The sequence below is a fragment of the Hydractinia symbiolongicarpus genome, chromosome 3 (genome assembly GCF_029227915.1).
Source record: "Hydractinia symbiolongicarpus strain clone_291-10 chromosome 3, HSymV2.1, whole genome shotgun sequence".
NCBI classification, from domain to species: Eukaryota; Metazoa; Cnidaria; class Hydrozoa; order Anthoathecata; family Hydractiniidae; genus Hydractinia; species Hydractinia symbiolongicarpus.
The window spans coordinates 4,304,778-4,326,435 of record NC_079877.1 but is presented as its reverse complement, the minus strand read 5'-3'; the positions used below and the strand labels follow the sequence as shown (position 1 = coordinate 4,326,435).

Below are 21,658 nucleotides of genomic sequence, written 5' to 3'. Positions count from 1 at the left end.
CTGTTCTTTGCTATTTATGATCTTTAACTAAAACTTTCTTTCCTGAGATTATAAAACAATAAAAATTGTTATTTATACGTAGATTTTATCTAATAAAAAAAAAACAATATTTGTATGGCAGGAAACGAGCAAGAAAAGGGTCATCCATGTCATCTTTGTAAAGAGGTATTTGAGTTTATTTCATGTGCAAACTATAAAAGTCCTGAATAATCATTTTAAATAATGACACAGTTGGCAAAAAAAATATTAACGATAGTTTACATTGCAGACTTTCTGCAGTCAGTGGCGTGTTTTAAAAAGTAGTTAGGTAATCGTTAGGTATATCCTTTTTTAGTTTTACGCCACTGAACCTAACCTCCATACATGTCGGCATAGGCATGAAACCTCCACAACACCACCAGGCTTTTGGGAAATTGATTTTCCAGGCAGCCCTGAGATAAGGAAGCAGAAACTTATGTTCAATGTAAACGACAAGTTACCTGATGCTGCAAAACCAAGGTGGATAAAGGGAAAGGAAGAAGAGAAGCAGCGTAAGCACTCTCCTTATTTGCAGTTACATTTTGTTTGTTTGTTGGAGTTGAAATTTCGACTATTTGTACAAGCTTTCAAATAATTTTTATAGGCCTATTAAATTTAGCCAAAGAGTGTAGAAACCGTACTGATGAGTTATCTACCTCGAAAACAGATTCATCTGATCATACGAATACTGACGAAATTATGATCTCTCCTCCAGCAAAAAAAACATTTTATTCTTCAGAGCTCTTCGAAAACACTAAAGAAACATCAGTGTTAGTTAGTGACTCTTCTGTATCATCAGGACCAAACTCATCGTGTGCAAATTCTGAAGACAAAACCAATGTAAGTGAGACAACAGCTGCTGTTAGCGAAACAACATCAGGTGCTAGTTGTAATTTCTCTGAAGATCGGTTGTTGGAAACTGGAGCAGATGCAGGGAGTGTTGTGAGTGAAGGTATTGATGAATTTGGATCTACAGGTACTGTTACTTATGATTGCATACTGCAAGGTAACACCATCACTATCATCAAGGATGCATCCTCCTCAACAGCTGATGATACTGGTCCTGATGTCATTATACAGGAGATATCACCATTGCATGATGCTTTTCCAGGACCTCTTTTTAATGCACAAAAAATCGATCCAATTATTAAAAACTCGCCCACTGACAGTGTGCAACGAAAGTCCTTTAAGACTGAAAAAAATAATAAACTAGCAAATCGTGATTGTTCATTAAGGAATGTGAAGAAGGGGAGCCGCCTGAAATCAAAAACAAAGAGATCTCGCACCTCCTTTACACGCGATGAAGTTGTTGTTTTATCAGACGATGACAATGACAATATCTGTGATGAAATTGTTGACATTTCATCTTCTTCCAGTGATGACGACTCCAACAAATGGAATAAAAAATGTCAATATGGTATTGCAGAAAATAAGCATGCTGAAAAATCCTTTGTGAATACTGTGGTTCCCAGTGACATACCTAAAAGAACTATTGGAAATACTGCTGTTCATCCATCTATACTGAATGCAACAAAAGTTGAGATTATAAAAAAGTTGCAAACTAACGTAAGTGCGACACAAAAAGGTTCTGTTAATGCTGTTTCTAATATAAGTGCGGCTCAAAGCACTCCATTGAATAATGTTGATACTGTACCTAAAGATTTCCATTCTGTAACAAATCCATGCGTTCCTACATGCAAAGATTCAACACTTTCTAATTTACTGACCACATCTAGTATTGCAAATTTTCCCATGGATTCTTCGTTAAGTAGTACAGCTTCTGAATCAAGTTGTGTTTCATCAATTATTAATACCCCTTCAGTTAGCGGTATTTCCTTGCAAAACAAAAGTGTATCCACAACAAACGTTTTGTCGTCTAATATTACACTATTGAAGGATAGTAGGGTGGTTACCACAGTACCTAGTATTTCTGGTCCAGGTGACATTATGTCCTTATCAAGCAATACTTTAATTACAGCAAATGCAAATACAAACAATGAGAATTCAAAAAGTGTTGAGGAGAGGAGTAATGTTATATCAAGTGTTTTATCTGTGTCATCAGTCGCAAAAGATGATGAAGCTAAATTAATTGATAATCATGCTAAGGAACTGCAAAGTACTATAAAAACTAATGTTGATTTACCATCAGTACTTTCTAACAACAATGATTTGAAATGTGAAGTCCAAGAGAATGTAAAAACTAGTGGGCTGACACAAAAGAACGAGAAGCAGAAGAACAAGAAACCACCCACAAAATCAAAGGATCATAAGTTGCGAAGTAATTTTCACTTTGGCACTGCATCATTTCTTAGTGAGTTGCTCTCTGAAGTAACACAGAATAAGAAGAACGTACCAACTGTGAAAGAGCATGCCAAAAGAGAAGAGACCTGGAAAACAAATAACATTAAAAATAAAACTATATCCTGTACTAATCAGTGTACCTTTAAAGGAAATACTGAAAATGGTAAACACGAGATTATAAACGAAATAAGTAAAGAGAATATTTCTATGGCAACAGTTCAAACAAACAATCTGCAGCCTGATGCACAACGAAAGCTACTAGAAGAAGGTGAAAACAAGAATGATCATTATGTAAATGAAGGAAAAAAACATGACACGGTTGAAGCTCAGCATTTTGTAATGAGTGATCTTATGATAGATGAAAACAATGATGATATTACTAGTATACCCAAAAACGAACAGATAACTAGTGATACCGATGTAACGTATCAAAGGTAGGCGTACATTTTTTCTTTTTTTTTCCTTCTGTAATATAGGCACTATTAATATGATTCAATGTCATTTTGTTCGGAGTGCGCCAACTTTTGTTTTGTTTTTTGTTGGTATTATGTGTACCAAGACAGTTTTAAATTACAACCTAAGACTTCCAAACCACTTATTACTTTAATCAATAGGTTTAAAACAATGATATTAATGTACATAATTTATTCATTCTCTGACTAGCTGAATACCCGTGGGAGAATTCACTGAATCTCTCCTTAAACCGATATAAGGGATACCAAACAAAAACATACAACACAGTAATTTAAATTTTCAAAACTCACATTTCAAACCCGACCCTGGGCTCTTTGTCTCTTTTATAACGGGATGGCAAAGAGAGAAAAAAGCCCTAGGATCACGGTTGCCACAATCTGCATTATTCTGTGTTTATAACCGCTGAAACAGAACATCCAAAAAAAATTATAAAACAACAATGGAAAATGTCCAAAAAAATTAAAGGTTTTTAACAACCCTTACGTAAAAAACGAGTACGCTAAAACTATATACTTGCTTTGCCATTCTAGAAGTACACCAGGGAAAAAAAGATACCCAACATTAAAAAAAAATCCAACATTTTTCATTAAGTCATACAAAATCAGCTATTCAGTCTATTGCATATGGCAAACCTTCCAAAGTTGTACTCAAAATATAAGAAATTGATAGTTGAAAACACATAAAATAAAAATAAAAAAGGTGAATCATTTGGTATATTGTATATCTACCGAAATATTTCAATCCAAAATATTAAAAGAACAGTTTGCTTTAACAGACTCAAACTTTTAATCAAGAAAATCACGCATAAAATCAGAGAAGATAACAATGCAGCGTTTTCGAATTTAAGAATCGAATATGCTTCAAACGATTGTAACGTAACAGATGTAAACATTGATTTAAGTTTAGGTTTTTTATAACAACATCAGCACTGAATCACACAATCTGTAGTGTTAAAAAACAGTTAGAACGACAAAATTACTTTTCACAGTTTATATAAATTCTTCTCTGGGATATACACGCTGTTTTTCTAAGAATAATGTGCTTTATTTTCAGCCTCGATGTTCTAAACTTCTTTGTCAAATACTATCCTCATTATTCTCAATGTGTTCTTAACATGACTATGGCCTGTAAATATATAATGCCTTCATAAAAATAGAGCATGCTATAAGTTACTATAGCTAGCTAATGGCAATTTCTACTACATGTAACGACCCCTTGCTTGGACAGAAAAGTTTAGTTCGTTTGATATACAATAAAGAAAGTAAACTTCTAATCAATTTTTGACAACAACATTAACTTCGTTCGACACCAACAGTTTGTTTTTTACATTTTAGATTCGAATTACATTCATATTCGAATGCAATACAACCTCGGTCCCAGAACACAAAAATTGAAAATATAGAAAAACATAGAAGCTCTAAGATAACCTCATGATGAGTAGACATTGGCATGTTTTGTTTAAAATAACTTATCTTCAGGATTAATTTGAAAAACAGACAACCTTCTTCGCTTTGGTTTTCTTTTCTCGGTTGATAAACAGCTTGTTTCCGTGAGATACGGCGTACACATAGTAAACCGGGGGTAGAATTAAATTATTCTATCTATAAATACCCCATGGAGCTTTTAAAACAAAAAAACAAAAACGTTTAAAAAAAGGTTTTAATAAAATAAAAAAACAGAGTTCTATTTTTTAAAGCAATAAGAAAAAGGAATTAAATGTTTAAATAGTAACCCCCTGATTTGCGTTTTTAAATTTTTGCGTAACGCCACGCTTTATTTATTATTTATTTATTTATTTCCGAATTTATATACAGGATGAGTATGTCAGTAAAAAATACTGTTATAAATATACGTCCTGTTTATGCATACGTTAAAATCTAGTTAGTAATATATATTAAAAATGCAAAGAAAAGTATCAAACTGAAAAAAATATAATCTCAAAAACTGATGGGAAACGCAAAATTAGCCAAAACGTGCGAAAAAGTAACGACCAAAAGAAACAGTGGCAGGAAAGAAGTAGTTGCCATCGAAAAGAAATTAAAAACTAGTTTACACATACACACAATCACACAAATAAATCAATATAACCAAAAACTAAAAATTCGACGAACTATCTCGGCAAGTGTAACTTAGAACAAGTCGCCATGAACAATCTAAAAGGTGTATTACGAGAAAACTTAAAGTATAAAAAATACTCAAAGAATTTATCTAAACTCAAAATTTAGTAACTTGTTACTAAACTCATGTCCACTCTGCCGGATCTCCTTGGGCAAGGAGTTGAAAAGCCTAGCTCCTTGAAAGAAGAAACCCGACCGAGCAAACTCAAGTTTTATTTTAGGAATTTTTAAAAGAAAATTCTGATTTCTAGTTGAAAAATTATGGGAGTTTAAAGTAAAATAATTATCAAAATTCGAGCAACAATCACCATCCAAACATTTTTTTACCAACTTAACAGCATGTTTTTTAATCATGTCTGATGTGTTGATACTCGCATCTTTTGTTATCGTTATTGCTCGTCTATCCAACGATCGTAATTTTTGTGATTGTGTTGCTGTTAAATTTAAAAATGACAAGCAATTATATCGAATAACAGATTGTATGATAGATCGATAAACACGTCTGATAGCTTCTTCGTTCAAGAAATACTTGAGTTTACACAACAACCTTAACTTTGACGAGGACTTTTTGTACATACTATCAAATTGCGGACCAATATTAAGAGTGTGATCGATTACTGTACCAAGATATTTATAAGATGTAGTCACATTGATTGGTACTCCGTCAAAAAGCAATGCAAAGTCAGCTTTTGACATTGCTAATCTTTTTGCTGTCCCAAATAGATATTAAACTTTTGTTGTTAGTTAAAATAATGTCAATTATAGTACTCGTATCTTCAGTCACTCGAGTTGGTTTAGTTATCAATTGAACAAAACCGTGCAAAGTAATCAAGTCTTTTAATTCTCTGCATATATTTCTATTTCCGTAGTTAACATTGAAGTCCCCAAGGATTATAGTCTCAAGATTTGTACTGTTAATGAGAGTTAACATATCATCGAAAATGTTGTTAAAATGTGCGTGAAGATAATTTGACCCATCCGGGGGTCTGTAAAAACTCCCAACTAAGAAACTTTTTGAGTTTTTCTGGAATATTTCTATAATGATACCTTCAACTTCATCTCTTTCAAGATCTTTTCTTCGTTTCCAACTGATTTTATTTGATATATACATGGCAACACCACCGTGGGTACCATTTGTTCTGTTCTTTTTAATGAACTTGTACCCCGGAATTTGATACAAACTATCGTCATCGTTAAAACTGTGAGAATGAATATGTGTTTCGGATAGTGTTAATAAATCTACGTTTTTATACAAACCAAAAAACGATTGGATTTTTTCAAAACTTTGTAATAACCCTCTGATATTTTGATGAAATATGCGTATTCCTTTTTTCTTTATCAAATTCTCCATACATGGATTAGGACCGGGACATGTCTCCACATCTCCACATATGATCAACAAAATGTGTAACAACGATCTCGGTTTGAATTTCGAATAATTTTTCTTCTGTGTAAATAAAGATGATAAAGCAAAGTTCTCCTGCTCATACATATCCTCTGCATTCATCGTAATGCTAACACCATCGTTTGTACAAAAATTCTTTTTGCTCACTCGGAAAACCGTAAGCCAAACTATGAAAATAAAAACTGCCAGCCACAAGCCAGTGACCGCACGTTCGAACATCTTGAACAATGGGGACACAATGCATGAGAAATAAGAAAGTGACTCGTATATTATTGTCCTGGGCCTCAACGTGCGCATACACACACACACGCAAACTTATAAACAATGATATTAATGTACATAATTTATTCATTCTCTGATGTAATGACATACTGTCAATATGTCATTCGTACTGGCATATATTTGTTTAGTTGTTTAAATTATTGTTTTATATTTTAGTTATGCTCAATGCAGCTTTACAGAAACAGAACCAAAACAACTTGCTTTAGCTGTAAATGAGTTTAACACGTCGCATGAGAATTATCTTCGTGGATGTACATGGTAAGTAAATATGATGCAGTGAATGATGGCATAACCTTTGTTGGTAGAGTTTTAGTATTGGCATTTGGTATATTTTGAGTGCAGTATTTGAACTTTTTTTATTTACCATAGCAACTGTTAAATAAGAAAGAAAAGCTTCGAATAGTATTTCTTTATTTCTAAAACCTGGTTACTGTGTTGCCTTTATTTTTGTATTTTCTATAGAGAATTTAACTCTTATTGTATTTCATTGCTGCATCAAGAGGGTGATTTGTGGAGGTTTATTTTAAAAAACAAGAAAAAAACCTGTAGGACTATTGTTATAAAGTCACCCTCAAACCTACATTATTTTTCTTAATTATATGGTACTATATAAAATATGCGAAACTTACTAATATACATGCTAAAAACCTGTTTATTTAAAAAAACTAAAAATTCCAACGTTTGAAAACACTACCATTTCTTTTGAAATCTAATAATTGTAACATTACCTCCAGTAATAATGCTTTTTTACATTTTACATTTTGATAGGGAAGCATTACCATTCTTCTAATTCTCTGAGGTGAACATCGATGTGTTTTTCTTTTATCCAAGATAGATGTAACTTGAACTTAGAAATGTTTTGTTCTCGTTTTCTCTCTAAATTTAGATGTTGTTCGTTATTGGGGCATGTAATGACAAATTAAAACAAATTGCCCACATGAAAGACAAGTTTTCTGATGCGCAAATGTGAACAATGTTTTCCCAACGTGAAATAAATTGAATTAAGAGGGCTGAGTATGGATACCTTTGCTCGCCTTCTCAGATGGGGATTTTAAATTAATGAAATAAGTGTTTTGCAAATGTGGCAAAAACGTGATACCATTTTTATAATGCTAGACATTCTGCTTTTTTTGGTGATATTGTGATATCTTTAACTTGGTTTCAGGTCTCCTGATGGGTGTTCTATTTTGACGAACAGTAGTGATAATATATTGCGTTTGTTTACCATACCTGATGACATTCACAAAAACACTGATAACGAATTGGTATGTAAAGTGCTTGACTTTAATTTATTTTTTTATGCATTTCGTACATCCTGTAAATATTTCCTTACTTTCCATGGATATTTATTACTGGTTTTTCAAAGTTAAGCTATACTTGGACAGTTCTAACTTTATTCAAGCTTACACTTTACGTTCAATTGAACTTATAAATTCTACATCACCATACAATACGAAGATTGCCAAGTGATTATGTTTGATACAAATTATACAAAAGTCCCAAACATGATTTTAAAATACTTAAAAGCGATTGTAAACTTCACCACATCGACATTTTTTTATTTGTTTGTTGATTATTTTTGGTTTGTTTTAAAAGTTTAGGGGAAAATCTGAGTTTTGATGTAACGTAATTCTTTAGATTGCTTCCCTGAGAATGAGTGAAGGTGAAACTGTATATGATATGACATGGTATCCGTTTATGAACTCAGCTGATCCGGATACTTGCTGGTATGTATGAGCAGGTATATTGTAGGCGCAAGAGTATACATAATTGACAAAAACGCAAATAGTGAAAACGTTGAAACTGTGTTTAGTTAAAATTTGTTTAATTTGGTCAAATGCACTGACTGTTTTTGGCCTGTTCGTTTTTTAATTTTTTTTTTCTGGAGGCAGACCGAGAACAATTTGGCAGGAGGTAGTAGTGACAGACTTCCTGCAGAGGAATTTGCAGAGGAATTTGCAGAGGATGTTAGATCTAACACATTATATATCAGATGAACAGAGAGTTATTAAAACACCCTGTCCAACCCATGCCAGCATAAAAACGGTTGTAAAGCGGAGAATTATAATGATGTTTGTTTTTGTTTTTTTTTATTTTGCTTTTAGTGCTTTTGTTCAGTTGTTTCCTTCTTGATCAGATGCATTTTGCTCCAAGATTACTAGTAGTAATTACCTTATTGGGGGAACAACAGGGTTTATATTGGTTCAATTCATAGAATATTCACTTTCCCTTGACTAAATTTGGGTTTCAAGCGAAGAAAAAAATATTCCCCTCTTCTGTAATCATCAAAATTATAGTTTAATAGAGAAACTAGTTGATTTTCTTAAGTAGAAACGAAAGAACTCTAATAAAAACGGCCAGTAGTAAAGTTCTCTGAATTCATATAGCTGGCTTACAGTTTGTGGGAGAAAATTTGTTACCCTGGAAAAACTTTAGTCGCTAACCTTTAAAATAAGTCTTTTTTCACAGATTTTTTCCTTGATAAAGTATCTGGCGTGACGTGTATGTTTTGTTAAGTCATGTAATGATATTTAGTTTTAATGTGTGACTTTTTATTAGTGTACTGATACTGTAACCTTTTCTTCAGTTTTATTTCTACAAGTCGAGACCATCCAATTCATCTTTGGGATGCATGTACTGGACGTATCCGTTGCTCTTATCGCGCCTTTGATCAGATGGTGTGTGCAATTGAACTTCTGATATATTTGTTGAAGATGTTTATATTAGTATTTACCTTGTCAAATCTTGGACCCCTTAACCATTTATTTGAATCCATTTTTACATATTTGGAAAACGTTGTTAAATCCAAACCTTTGTTACACTTGGAAGGATGCCTCTCATAATAAATTTGCCTTTTTTCAACTCATTGTCCAAAATGACTGGACAAAAAACGATTTATTTCCAAAGCATGCTACTCCTCTGTGATAGTCCAAGATATTTATATTTTGGACTAGAACTAATGGTCTCTTGTGGAATTAAAGGACCAGACTGACACAACGAAATGCAACAAAATAGTATTTTTGTTTACGTTGACAGGATGAGCTTGCAAGTGCAAACAGCATCGCTTTTAACCTTGACGGAAGTAAGATTTACTGTGGCTTTAATAATGTTGTGAGAGTGTTTGATTCAGCAAGACCTGGACGAGATTTTACAGAAATACACACAGTTGGTAAGCATTGACGTTTATTAAAGTTTTTAATTGGTAATTTTTTAATTCGTTAATAAAAACAGCACAATTTTTTTATATTGTGCCAAGATTGTTTGAAAATGCCTTTTCTAATTATTGTTTTCACTTTTTAGCTAAAAAACAGCCGCACAGAAAAGGTATAAATATTTTACTAAATGAAGAATGAATGAATAAATAAATATTTGAATAAATGAATGAATGAATAAATGAATGAATGAATGTGTAAGTGAAAAAAATAAGCAGGTTCAAAGAATAAAAGTAATAAAATGTGAAACTATTTTTTTGATACAGTCTACGAGAGTAATACGTTATTTTTGTACTGCAATTGCTGCACTGTGCTATGATTTCATATATCTTAAAGAAAGAAAAGTTTTGAAACTAAATTCTTCGCAGAACTATTTCGCAAAAATAAATATCATGAGACCGGCATGTCAATTGTAAAAACGGATCACAGTGTAAGCATGAGGTTATGGTTTATGTTTTGGCTGCGGTTGTTAACACATATATGATGACTCTCTGTAAGTAAAGAATGTAACATACTGATTTTATTATTATTATTATTATTTTATTGATAGGACGAAACAGATTCGCACTTAACATGAACCAATCAGGAATTATTTCATCCATTGGTTTTTCTAGAGAGTACAACGGTTTGTTTGCTCTGGGTTCATTTTCAAAATCAAGTATGTACTGGATTATTATTATGGTTTTTTCATTCATATCTGATCAATTTCTGTAAGATAAAGGGGACGAAATATTAACAGTAACTCCTTAATGTCTTCTCATTTTTTTTTCTTGAAGCTGCAAATGCCTTAAAGGTAATATATAGAGAATAAACAATGAATAAATGAGCTGTTTTTTCGGAAATATTCACAAATTTCTTTATGCAACAATGCGTTTTACGACAACGACAACAACCACATGGAATTCTTCCCTTCAGAAAAAACAAAATTGTAGGCACAAGTGTGCTAACACAATTTAGCTTTGTTTACAAGGAAAATAAAAGGTAACTTGTCCATCAAACATCATAAGAAAACTAAGTTTGTATTATGCTTCATAACTTTCCGTATCAACAGGTTACTTCTTAAGGTAGAACATGTAATGAGCATAAAACTAGCTGGGTACCTAGCAAAATATTTCAAAAATTTGGAGCTGCAAATTAGTTCCTAACTTCGATAACTCGATGCAACCTTGTTTTCTGTGTAATTGCATATAAACTCTGTGATTGATTTTACGTTCTCTGCCTCGTGTATGTTTCAACATGCTCCCATCAATTTTCTACTTTGTCCTAAAATCACATGACTATGTCTTGTTCTATTGAGGCATTTCTGCTGCTGACAACAGCATGCTGAGACCTTTACCCCTATATATGATTGCATATTATCTTTAATTGCATTTCTTAAAGGCTCATTACATAAGGACAACTGTAATTGTATTTAACAAAATTATTTTTTTGCGGTTTTATTCTTGTTGTTCAGTCCTCATTTTTTGCATTTGTTGTTCTTTTATTTAAACATATCTTTCATTTCTGTTTTTAAGTTTTCCTCATTTTATGTTTCTTCTCCTTCAATTATTTTCTCTGTTTTTGTTATTGTGTCTGACATCTCTTTACTTTGTTTTTCAGTCGGTTTGTATTCTACGAGTGATAACAAGTTGTTGCATATTTTAAACGCTGATGTAGATGGTCACCTTGGTGGGATCACTCAAGTAAAATTTACAGATGATGGTTTATACCTATTTAGTGGTGGAAGAAAGGTAAAGTATGTTTTTTTCTAAAATGTGTAATTGTTGTACGACAGCGTCAAGAAAACATTGCTTTGTAAATTTCTTTTAGAATTCAAAACTAAGTCCGTTTAAAAGTTTCAAACTGTGTCCCAAAAGGAATTAAATTAAAAATAATTTTTTGAGGAAACATATCTTTTATTAAATACTCATTGAGAACCTTCGCTATTCCTTCTCCGAAAAACCATATAAACTCATTTCTATCCGACCATTTTATAATATGGACTTTTTTTAGTGTTGTGGTTGGACGGTTTGTTAAGTGCGATAACGAATGCAACAATTTGACATCTTAGCAGAGATCAGTATAATTGAAACTTCTTGATTCTCCAATTCTTATTCTGATCGTATTTCAACTTTTGAATTCAATCAAATATAATCCGAAATCATGCAATTTTTCTTGACATTTTCCATTAGCAAAGAAAGTAGCTGTGAACCGAGAAAGACCCTTAAGATATGATGCTACTACTAAAATCTAACCACTAACTTTGTGGTTAAAATAGAAGTAAACCATGCTAAGTTACTACAGAAGAGGAAAGTAAAAATGTGAATCAATTTCCTGTTATATTTGCGGCATGAAAAAACACAACCTTAAATCCCTTACAGACCATTTCTACTGCAAAACATTGTACAACTCCAACTTCTCGGTCTTTTGTCTTTCAATATGATTTTTTTTATAGGACACTGAACTTATTTGTTGGGATATGAGGAACACGACGATGCCTTTGTTTAAACTCCTTCGTGCAGTCAATACAAATCAAAGAATACAATTTGATATAGACAGGTGAATTGAGTAGAAGCTTCCCTGATTTATTTTCTTTGATGTACTGAAGATTTTTTTTTTTGACAGAATGTGGATAGAATATTTGCTATTCTCACTGAAAAAATTTGATAACCATACAGTAATTAAATAACCTGCTACAACGGTTTTTTGATTATGTTGTAGTTAATCTTTGTTCGGAAGCGAAGCTCGTATCAGAAATACAAAATTAAAAGGGATTTGATGCCATCAAAACAGGACTTTCTGAAACCTAAACGATGCTAATTTTAAAAATAACAAATATCAAATCATATCAAATTTTTCCAAGAGTATAATTTTGAAGAAGCATAAGGAAGGATATCTTTTCCTTTTAAAATTGATATTTGATAAAAATTTTTATCTCTTTACTTTGCAGATGTGGTTGTCACGTTGTGAGCGGTGATAGCAACAATGTGATAAATGTATGGGATTTGAACGACATTTTCGACAATATCACCGATGACGTAATATCTCATCAACCTACTCATCAATATGTTGCTCATGAAGATGCAGTCAATGCTGCGAGGTAAACGTGTTTTTATTTATGTTGTATATGTAAGCAAAGTATTCAAGTTTAAAATGATAATACTGAATCATACTTCTTGCGTTCAGCCTTGTGACGTTCAGATCCTATAATAATGTCCTTACAGTGTTTTTTAAAACTGTTAGTAATTTAAAAGGGTAGATAAAATAGACATTTTTTTCAAAAGCATAACGCTTATAAGCATTATCAGTCTCAAATAATCTTTTATGACTTAATTAACACCATTACAATATCTGAACTTGGCCTTGTGTCCTTACACCCTCGATTTTGTGGCTGTTCTTTTTAATATAAAAAAGGACCCTTTCATCTTACCCATATAGCTCATAGGAAACGTTTAAATTTTTAATTTGTTTATTCGATAAGGATAATGTAAGCATACTCTAAACCTGATTGTGTTTTTCGCATAAATGAGGAATGAGGAATTTATGAAATTTTGTCGCTAAGAAGTGATCAATTTATATACTACAGACAAAACCTTTTTCGTTTAACAGTCATTGCCGAATTTGAAACAAAATGGCCGTCACCAAATGGACGCCAGCAACGATTGACACACCAATTTCCATACACTAATTTTTATACACTAATTTTTATACACTAATTTTCATACACTAATTTTCATACACTAATTTTCATACACCAATTTTCATACACTAATTTTCATACACCAATTTCATACACCACAAATTCTTAAAGATTTAGTTCTTTTATGAAATCGTTTCCATGCTCACAAATAACTGAGAAATATATAAATGTAAAGGAATAATAATGATTATACTAATTGAAAAAATTCCTGAAGTTATAGTATTAATCAACACGAAAGTGTCTTGTAAGATATATAAGCTCCCCTTACTCTCGAGTGCGAAACGCTATTCCGGTGTACCGAAAGTATGGATTTAAACAAATAGCCTAAGATCATCAGTGGCGATCATTGACAAGTTCAAAATGCACATTGTATGCCTATGTAAATTCTTGTGACGGCGAACTCCGAAGTGAGCTATATTGTTCCCTCATGTTTTATCGTCCATTGTTGTAGTTCTACTTGGAATTATCAGAGGAACGAAAGGTGTAGCTGTTTCTCTTGTTGTCATATTTCATGAAATAATAGTTACAACTACTTTACACCTACGCCAAATATACAGTACTATTCAAAGTTCGCTACTAAACTATAATAACAAGCTTTTTTTATATCATAGCTTACACCCAACTAAATCTCTGCTGGCTACAACATCTGGTCAACGTCATTTTATCGTCGACGATTCTGATTCAGATTCTATGGAAACAGACAATAAAACTATACATAATTTTGATAATTCATTAAGAATTTGGAGCATTTAGTATTTTTTAGTTTAAGAAAAGAGAAAACTTTTTCTTTTGTGTTTTAACTGTAAATGTTTTATGACATTATCACCTAATTTTGTATCCACCTCGAGGGAGAAAGTGTGTTTGAATCAACCTTACAATTTCGACTGCCTGTTGTGTGGACTCATTCAGAGAGTAGATACTCTTCAAAACTAGTTTTAATATCAGATGAACACTTTTTACCAGATGTATTATCAACGGTGACAAAAACCTGACCATTTTTAATCTCGGTCCACCGAGTCCTTGCGTTTCAGATTAGATCTTGTGCAAATTCTTGTATAGGTGTGCGATCTTCCTTCACGTTGCATCCAGTGCTTCTCTATTATATTGGTTCGATGCAGGAATTTACGGGCTATTTTTCGGCTTGTTTTTCGTGTCTCATATGCGTTCCATCCTGATGTCAAAAAATATATTTGAAACCACTTTGTATGTATGTGTGTATGGATGGATGGAGGGATGGAGGGATGGAGGGATGGATGGTTTTTAACACTGTCTTTTGTTGTCGCATGTTCAAGACAACATTCATGTAGGTTCCGGTCTGTTTTACCGATGTAAATATTTGAACAACCAGGACAACAAAAACGGTATACTACATTTGACTCGTTTTATCTTTGTTACTCGTGAAATAACTGATTTTTGTTGTAGAATAAGTTAGTTTCAGGATAAGTTTCACATTTCGACGGACATACCTCCGCAATTTCCTTTCTAAAGATCAAACTAAGTGTTGACTTTGACCGCCAAAGTAAGTCTTAATCCTTTAAAAAACCCTTGTCGCTCACAAGTTGATTTTGTTGCCCAAAATTGAAGCCATTCAACAAGTTTGTTACCCAGACAAACACGATCCCATGCCCTGTTGGGTTTTTTATTTATACAAGGAGGAAAGCGTAAGGCTTTGCGATAACAATAATTATCAGTCTATCTTCTGCATAAGAAGAAAAAAAAAAGATTTTTTTTTAAATTTGATGAATCAATATTTTTTTCCTCTTTCGTTATTATTATTATTGTTATTATTATTATTATGAATGTTTATACAGGATGGATATAATTCAGTTTTTAAAAAACTGCTCTTAATATATGTCCTGTGAAAAATAAAATTATAAAATATTATTATTATATGACAGTTAAAAACATGAGTTAAAAATACTAGCTTTACAATAGGGGCATAAAATAATTTATTACAGGTTATAATAGCTTTTAGTTTTTCTTACGAAACTTGGTAAAGTATCCGATTTTCGAATTTCGATTGGCAAGTCATTATAAATCTTTGATCCCATAAATTTAAAACCAGATCTATTTACTTCAAGTCTCACTCTAGGTATTGTCAGTAAGTAATTGTTGTTTCGGGTGTTTCTACTGTGCGATCTTTTCTCGAAGAAATCTTCAAAATTGCTACACACTGCTTTTTCCAAGCATTTTCTGACGAGCATGACAGCATGTTTCTTTATTTCATTCATAATTGGTACTTGACGTTTCTCTGTCACCTTCGCAATTCTTCTATCAAGCGATTGAAGCTTATTTTGCTGGCCGTTGGTAAGATTCAGGTTTGTAGTGCTGCAGTAAAGAAGTGTTGGCAGCAGCATTCCGACATATATTTTAGTGATGGCATTGTTCGTTAAGTTGGATTTCAATGAGAGTAGTAAACGAAGCTTAGTAGACATTTTCTTGTAAAGACTTATAAAGTGATGGTTCATTGACAAAGTCTGGTCGAGAACAGTCCCAAGATATCGATATTCGGTGGTTGCGTTAATTAGCTTTCCGTTGATTTCCAAGTTCAAGGTTGATCCGTTTTTATTCAAATTTTTGCGAGTGCCGAATATCATCGATTCGGTTTTTCCAGCCTTCAGATTTAATACAAGTTCGTTTTCAATGAAGTATCTGTCCACGTTTTTCAATTCAGCGTTGAAAGCGATCTCAAGTTGCTGGCTTGTTTTTCGTCCAATGTATAACACGGTATCGTCCGCAAAGTTTAGTATTCTAAAATGTTTCAAACAATTTTCGAAATCATTGAAGTAGATTAAAAAGAGACAGGGTCCAAGAATGGACCCCTGTGGTACACCACAAACAATGGGGTTGGGCAACCAGTTTAGTGACAAACCTTTGACTCCATAACTTCTTACCGACTTCCCTTTTGTTGGAAAAATGCTTTTAATAATTTTCTTTAGGTTTTTATAAAGACTCCTATCAGCACTGTTGCCTGATTTTCGTGCCTTCCTCTAGACAGTATCTCTGCGAGACATAAGTCTCCTAACCTCCGTACCTAACCACGGGCACTTGCCTCCCTTCACTCTCTTTTGTATGAGCGGCGCGTGTTTATCGATTACGGTTAACAAAATATTTTTAAAATAACTCCACGCACTAATTACATCAGTCAATGTGTACAAATGCTTCCAATTTTGTTTATTTAATTCTTTTAAAAAATCATCATGGTTGTAGTTGGTATAATTACGACAAGTAATTACTTTTGGTGGAAGTTTTTGACCAGTGTGTCTTCGAACGCAAGCGACGCAATCGTGATCGCCAATACTCAAGGGTTTAACTTTCGTGGAACGAATTAGCGAGTGATTGTTTGTATAAATCAAATCTATAAGGGTGCTTGATTCTCTTGTTGTTCTCGTAGCCGCTGTTACCAACTGTTTAAATCCCTGGACAGCCATTAGCTCCGTAAATTCTGAATGATCATTTTTATTTTTATAGTTAACATTAAAGTCGCCCATAATGATAACTTCTAGCGATAGGTCGTTAACGGTCTCAAGCGTATATTGAAAATATTCTTTCCACTTCTTGTGTAAGTGAAGTGAATTGCCCGGGGGTCGGTAGATACAGCAAATTAGATAATGTTTCGCTTTTTCCGGGCATATTTCGATCCAAATGTTTTCTAAAAATTCACATTCAAGGTCTTCTCGTCGTTTTCAGTTTATATTCTCCGATACGTATATAGCAACACCTCCTCCTAGGCCAGTTTTTCGTCTCTTTTCTACAAACTGGAACCCCGGAATACAAAACAAGTTATCGCTTTATGTGTCTCTGAGAGAGATAAAATTGAGTTTTTCTCTCCCGAAAATAAAGCCTTAAGATTTGGTAAACAATTTGTCAAACCTCTACAGTTTTGGTGAAATAACTTTACTCCTTTTCTGAAAGTAAAATCTGTTAATCGGCTTGGGCACGCTTCAATATCTCCTGCTATCAATAAAAGTAGCGGTAAAAACAAACTGCGTTTTACGTAAGCTAAATTCCTGCTCTTTTGATACTGCCATAAACAACCAAAAGAAATTGCAGCATCCACTCGTGTTAGATTTGTTGAAACTTCACTATTTGTGAACAGTGGCTTCTTTACAAGTATACCAATAATTAAAACAACAAGAATCTTTGTCAAGAGCCAACTTGCGTCCGCTCTGGCCGCCATCTGCAATAGAAAGCTATAAATATAAATATAATATAATATATAAATATAAATATAATATAATAAATATATAATAGAAAGTTAAAACTGATTCGCCAAATATTCTCACAAAAAGAATTTATTCTACGAAATTTATCATCAAATTTGCGAGCATTGAATCGATGTTCAATGCGTGCAGGTGCTATGTAAGTAATCAAGGTATGGCGAACAATCAATGGTAAATGTTTAATAATGTTCTCCACAAGCAATAACGAACGCTATTGTTATATTACACAGGCCACATATCACTACTCATTCCCAATATTTACAAAGGACTTAGGACTTAGGAACTTAGGTTGCTGCTATAATTCATTGCCCGGTCGTGGGCCATGGTGTTATTACCGATGAGGTAAAAGTCGCGAACACTTTTGTAAGCAAGTCATTTCGGGCCACGAGCTTAATATGTACTTCCTTTCGTTTAGATACGAGGACCTTCGGAAGATTATATGCGAACTTTAGTGTACTCATTGTTGTAAAAATATGTTGTCAAATAAATACCTCTAATATATGAACTTTTCCTTCCCAATAAGATCCAGTAGGAGATGAATGATTTGACTGCCAATTTTCTTTTTGTCATGTCGCTGCAGCCAAACACATTTGAATTATTGCATAGGGTGCCTTGAGTGTCCGTATTTGATGAAAGGAGTAGTAAGCGTTATTTAGTAAAGCCTGAAATCTTCTGGCGCCGCCATACCCAGAATCGCAATGCAACCGTGCAAGCGTGGCGTGAGCATTTCTATCCAAGGCGTTATTAACCGGATAATGCCGTTTTTTGCTACTTTGTCAACTTGGCAATTCTGTCTCATTCGGAGCCACAATTTTGATAGTCAAAAATGTCAGGGCGGATACGGAAAGCATAAATCTAAATACAAAAAGGCTACTTTTGCGGGCGTTATTAATACAACATAAAATAACTTGTCTATCTGTACCGAGAAAGTTTATGCGAGGTCAAAAGCATAGACCGAACATGCGAGGTCGCTACGCTGACCGAGAGTAATATTTCTCGTAAGATGACAAGGTTGTAAAAAAAATAGAGAACTTTCCATTTGAGTTTTATTGTTTCAATTTTTCAAATACATGTTTATCACATAAATTCGACGTTGTTTTGCTTGTTTTTCATTGTGCTGTTAATGTTTTTAAAAGCATTTTCTTTTAACTGCGACACCGAACGTGGAACATGTTTTTCTGATTCTGACGGAGTGAATCGTGATTTAGGATTTACTGCAACTTCATTTTTCAGTGTGGATGTGTTTGGCTATTTTTTCCAATGTTATTTGTATGCATTTATAGTTATTAATATGTATGTTACAAGGTCAAAAGTTGCACCGGGCTGTATGAAGCTCGTCGTTGAGGCTTTTACCCAATCAGTGCTGTGGATTTCCCGTATATACTGATTTAAAATAGCTATCAGTAAATAATACTGTATAAGGCCCGCTAGTGCCGTTTATAACCAAGCCGTTATCGAGGGTATATAAATGACAGCGCAGGGGCATTAATGAAAAGTCATGGGATAAAAATACTTAACGTCCAATTGAAGCAGTGACGTTAAACGCACGTATTTCATTTCGACTACTCATCTCCAGCATTGTTCTTAATAAGAAATGTTAATAGCATGTTAAACAGGGAAACGTATCCCTAGTTGTCAAAACAGGGTTACGTTGACGTAAATTTTGAAGCATATTAGAAAATTCTTTTTTTTTATCTCTTCATCCCTGACAAAAAAGGCGCACGATGCAGCGCGTATTGGTACTTAAATCCGCAAAATCGACCGTGTCTTGTGTGAATGGACACCTTCTAGATGTGATGTAGTACGCAACAAAAATAGTTTCGACATGTGAGTTATCTAAAACAACAAGACATTGTCAGAACGTCGTATAATGAACAATCCAATGATCTAGGATTGGCAACGCATCCTTCTGATGGAATTTAGCTCTTTTGTTTCATATTCATTGAAATTGAAGGGAATATCACCTTCACCGCGAAAGAACGATCTCTTGAAAGTATAACACGCATGTATGATTGGGAATTGTTGGTTTGGTCACCGAAGACAAGAATAACTCGTGTGTGATTCGTGTGCACCCTAGTCCTACACCACTCCGATAAAAACCTTCCGTTTATTCAACAATCAACAATGATCTTCATAGACCGTGTCAACATATTTCAAAGCGAAACCCACAAGAGTTTAAACGGTGAATGCTACATGCACAATATCTTCCCCGGAGGCGAATTTACGTTGTAATTTGTAAACGGCCATCTTGATTATAAGCACTCATTAATTACAGTAATTAGAGAGAAAAGAGCGTATAAAGAAGGCTTTGACATGAATTGGACTAATACGATTCGCGCACCGACGAAATAAGAGCCGGAATCATGAGGAAATATCAGATTTACGTGATTTGTTTTGTTGTTTTGGCTTTTGCCGCTGCCACAGGTATTTTAATGCTTCTTCATTGCAATTGCCGTCAATGTTTCGTCGCAATAATAAAAAAATTGCATTTGTTCTTAATTTTTCAGCTACAAGAGTTTGCAGCAACAGAAATATCTTGTGCTCTGTGGTTAGATCAACTAGTTGTTCAAAGAAAATCGTTTCCAGTCATTGCCCAAGGCTTTGCAACACATGTGGAGGTAATACGGCTTCTTACACTTGAGGGGGTTGTCATTGCATTTTAGTTGTGAATCTACCTAATTTGTTTCGTAATAGCAAAATGTCGAAACATAAAGGCGTCAATGCGCGTTGATTGTGGCTACCATGGAATTAGTCCGTTGGATTGCTTGAGAAAGGGATGTTGTTATGGCGAATTAAAGGTGGCTGGCCCGTGGTGTTATCATCGAAAAGGTAAATTTTCGACTATGTTTTCGGCATTAACACTGACAATTTGGGCCACTAATTATTTCTCAAAATACTCTAGCAAACTGTCCCATGATTGAAGCAAACAAACGTGAAGATTGTGGTTACCCTGGGATAAGCAAATCAGATTGCGTCAAAAAAGGATGCTGTTACAACGCGATCAAGGAAAAGGGACCGTGGTGTTATTACAGGCAAGGTAAGTTGTTCCGCTCTTACTGATTAGGTATTTTGAAAGCATTGTGTACTCTTCCATCCGTAATTTTAGAAAAATGCCGGAAAATAGCAGCAACAAGACGTCATGATTGTGGTTATCCAGGCATAACGAAGCGGGCATGCGAGAAGAAAGGCTGTTGTTATAGTGAATTGCTAAACCAAAGTGGACCGTGGTGCTACCACCGCCTAGGTAAGCATAGAAGTACGCTCTCCACATTCGTCGCAAAATAACATAATGCGCGATCCTTAAAGTTTTTACTGCTGGTTTGTGTTGAATTTTCGTTAGAAAAATGTCTGCGCAAAGCAACAGAACGTGACGACTGCGGCTATCCTGGTATAACAGAATTCGAATGCATGAAAAGAGGTTGCTGCTATAATTCATTGCCCGGTCGTGGGCCATGGTGTTATTACCGATGAGGTAAAAGTCGCGAACACTTTTGTAAGCAAGTCATTTCGGGCCACGAGCTTAATATGTACTTCCTTTCGTTTAGATACGAGGACCTTCGGAAGATTATATGCGAACTTTAGTGTACTCATTGTTGTAAAAATATGTTGTCAAATAAATACCTCTAATATATGAACTTTTCCTTCCCAATAAGATCCAGTAGGAGATGAATGATTTGACTGCCAATTTTCTTTTTGTCATGTCGCTGCAGCCAAACACATTTGAATTATTGCATAGGGTGCCTTGAGTGTCCGTATTTGATGAAAGGAGTAGTAAGCGTTATTTAGTAAAGCCTGAAATCTTCTGGCGCCGCCATACCCAGAATCGCAATGCAACCGTGCAAGCGTGGCGTGAGCATTTCTATCCAAGGCGTTATTAACCGGATAATGCCGTTTTTTGCTACTTTGTCAACTTGGCAATTCTGTCTCATTCGGAGCCACAATTTTGA

At 34.0% G+C, this 21,658-nt stretch overlaps 2 protein-coding genes across 4 annotated transcripts; both read left to right on the top strand.

Moving 5' to 3' along the window:
- The first annotated feature begins 61 nt into the window (after positions 1-61).
- Positions 62-14,288, top strand: LOC130635537 (uncharacterized). Of its 3 annotated transcripts, none has more exons than XM_057444895.1 (14): positions 62-165; positions 335-530; positions 638-2,753; positions 6,754-6,855; positions 7,763-7,862; positions 8,236-8,324; positions 9,185-9,275; positions 9,634-9,766; positions 9,898-9,921; positions 10,360-10,467; positions 11,409-11,539; positions 12,244-12,347; positions 12,739-12,888; positions 14,100-14,288. In XM_057444895.1, the coding sequence occupies exons 1-14, from the start codon at positions 115-117 to the stop codon at positions 14,239-14,241; spliced, it is 3,537 nt and encodes a 1,178-aa protein (XP_057300878.1). In that variant the 5' UTR covers positions 62-114; the 3' UTR covers positions 14,242-14,288. The 3 variants fall into 3 exon arrangements, with proteins under 3 accessions (XP_057300878.1, XP_057300877.1, XP_057300879.1); XM_057444894.1 differs by having other exon boundaries at positions 623-2,753; XM_057444896.1 differs by lacking the exon at positions 14,100-14,288 and adding an exon at positions 13,159-14,083 and having other exon boundaries at positions 623-2,753.
- Positions 14,289-20,030: 5,742 nt separating this feature from the next.
- Positions 20,031-21,361, top strand: LOC130635395 (putative gastrointestinal growth factor xP4). The gene is made up of 7 exons (XM_057444725.1): positions 20,031-20,135; positions 20,219-20,329; positions 20,406-20,540; positions 20,614-20,748; positions 20,818-20,955; positions 21,052-21,183; positions 21,257-21,361. The coding sequence occupies exons 1-6, from the start codon at positions 20,075-20,077 to the stop codon at positions 21,180-21,182; spliced, it is 711 nt and encodes a 236-aa protein (XP_057300708.1). The 5' UTR covers positions 20,031-20,074; the 3' UTR covers position 21,183; positions 21,257-21,361.
- The last annotated feature ends 297 nt before the right edge of the window (positions 21,362-21,658 follow it).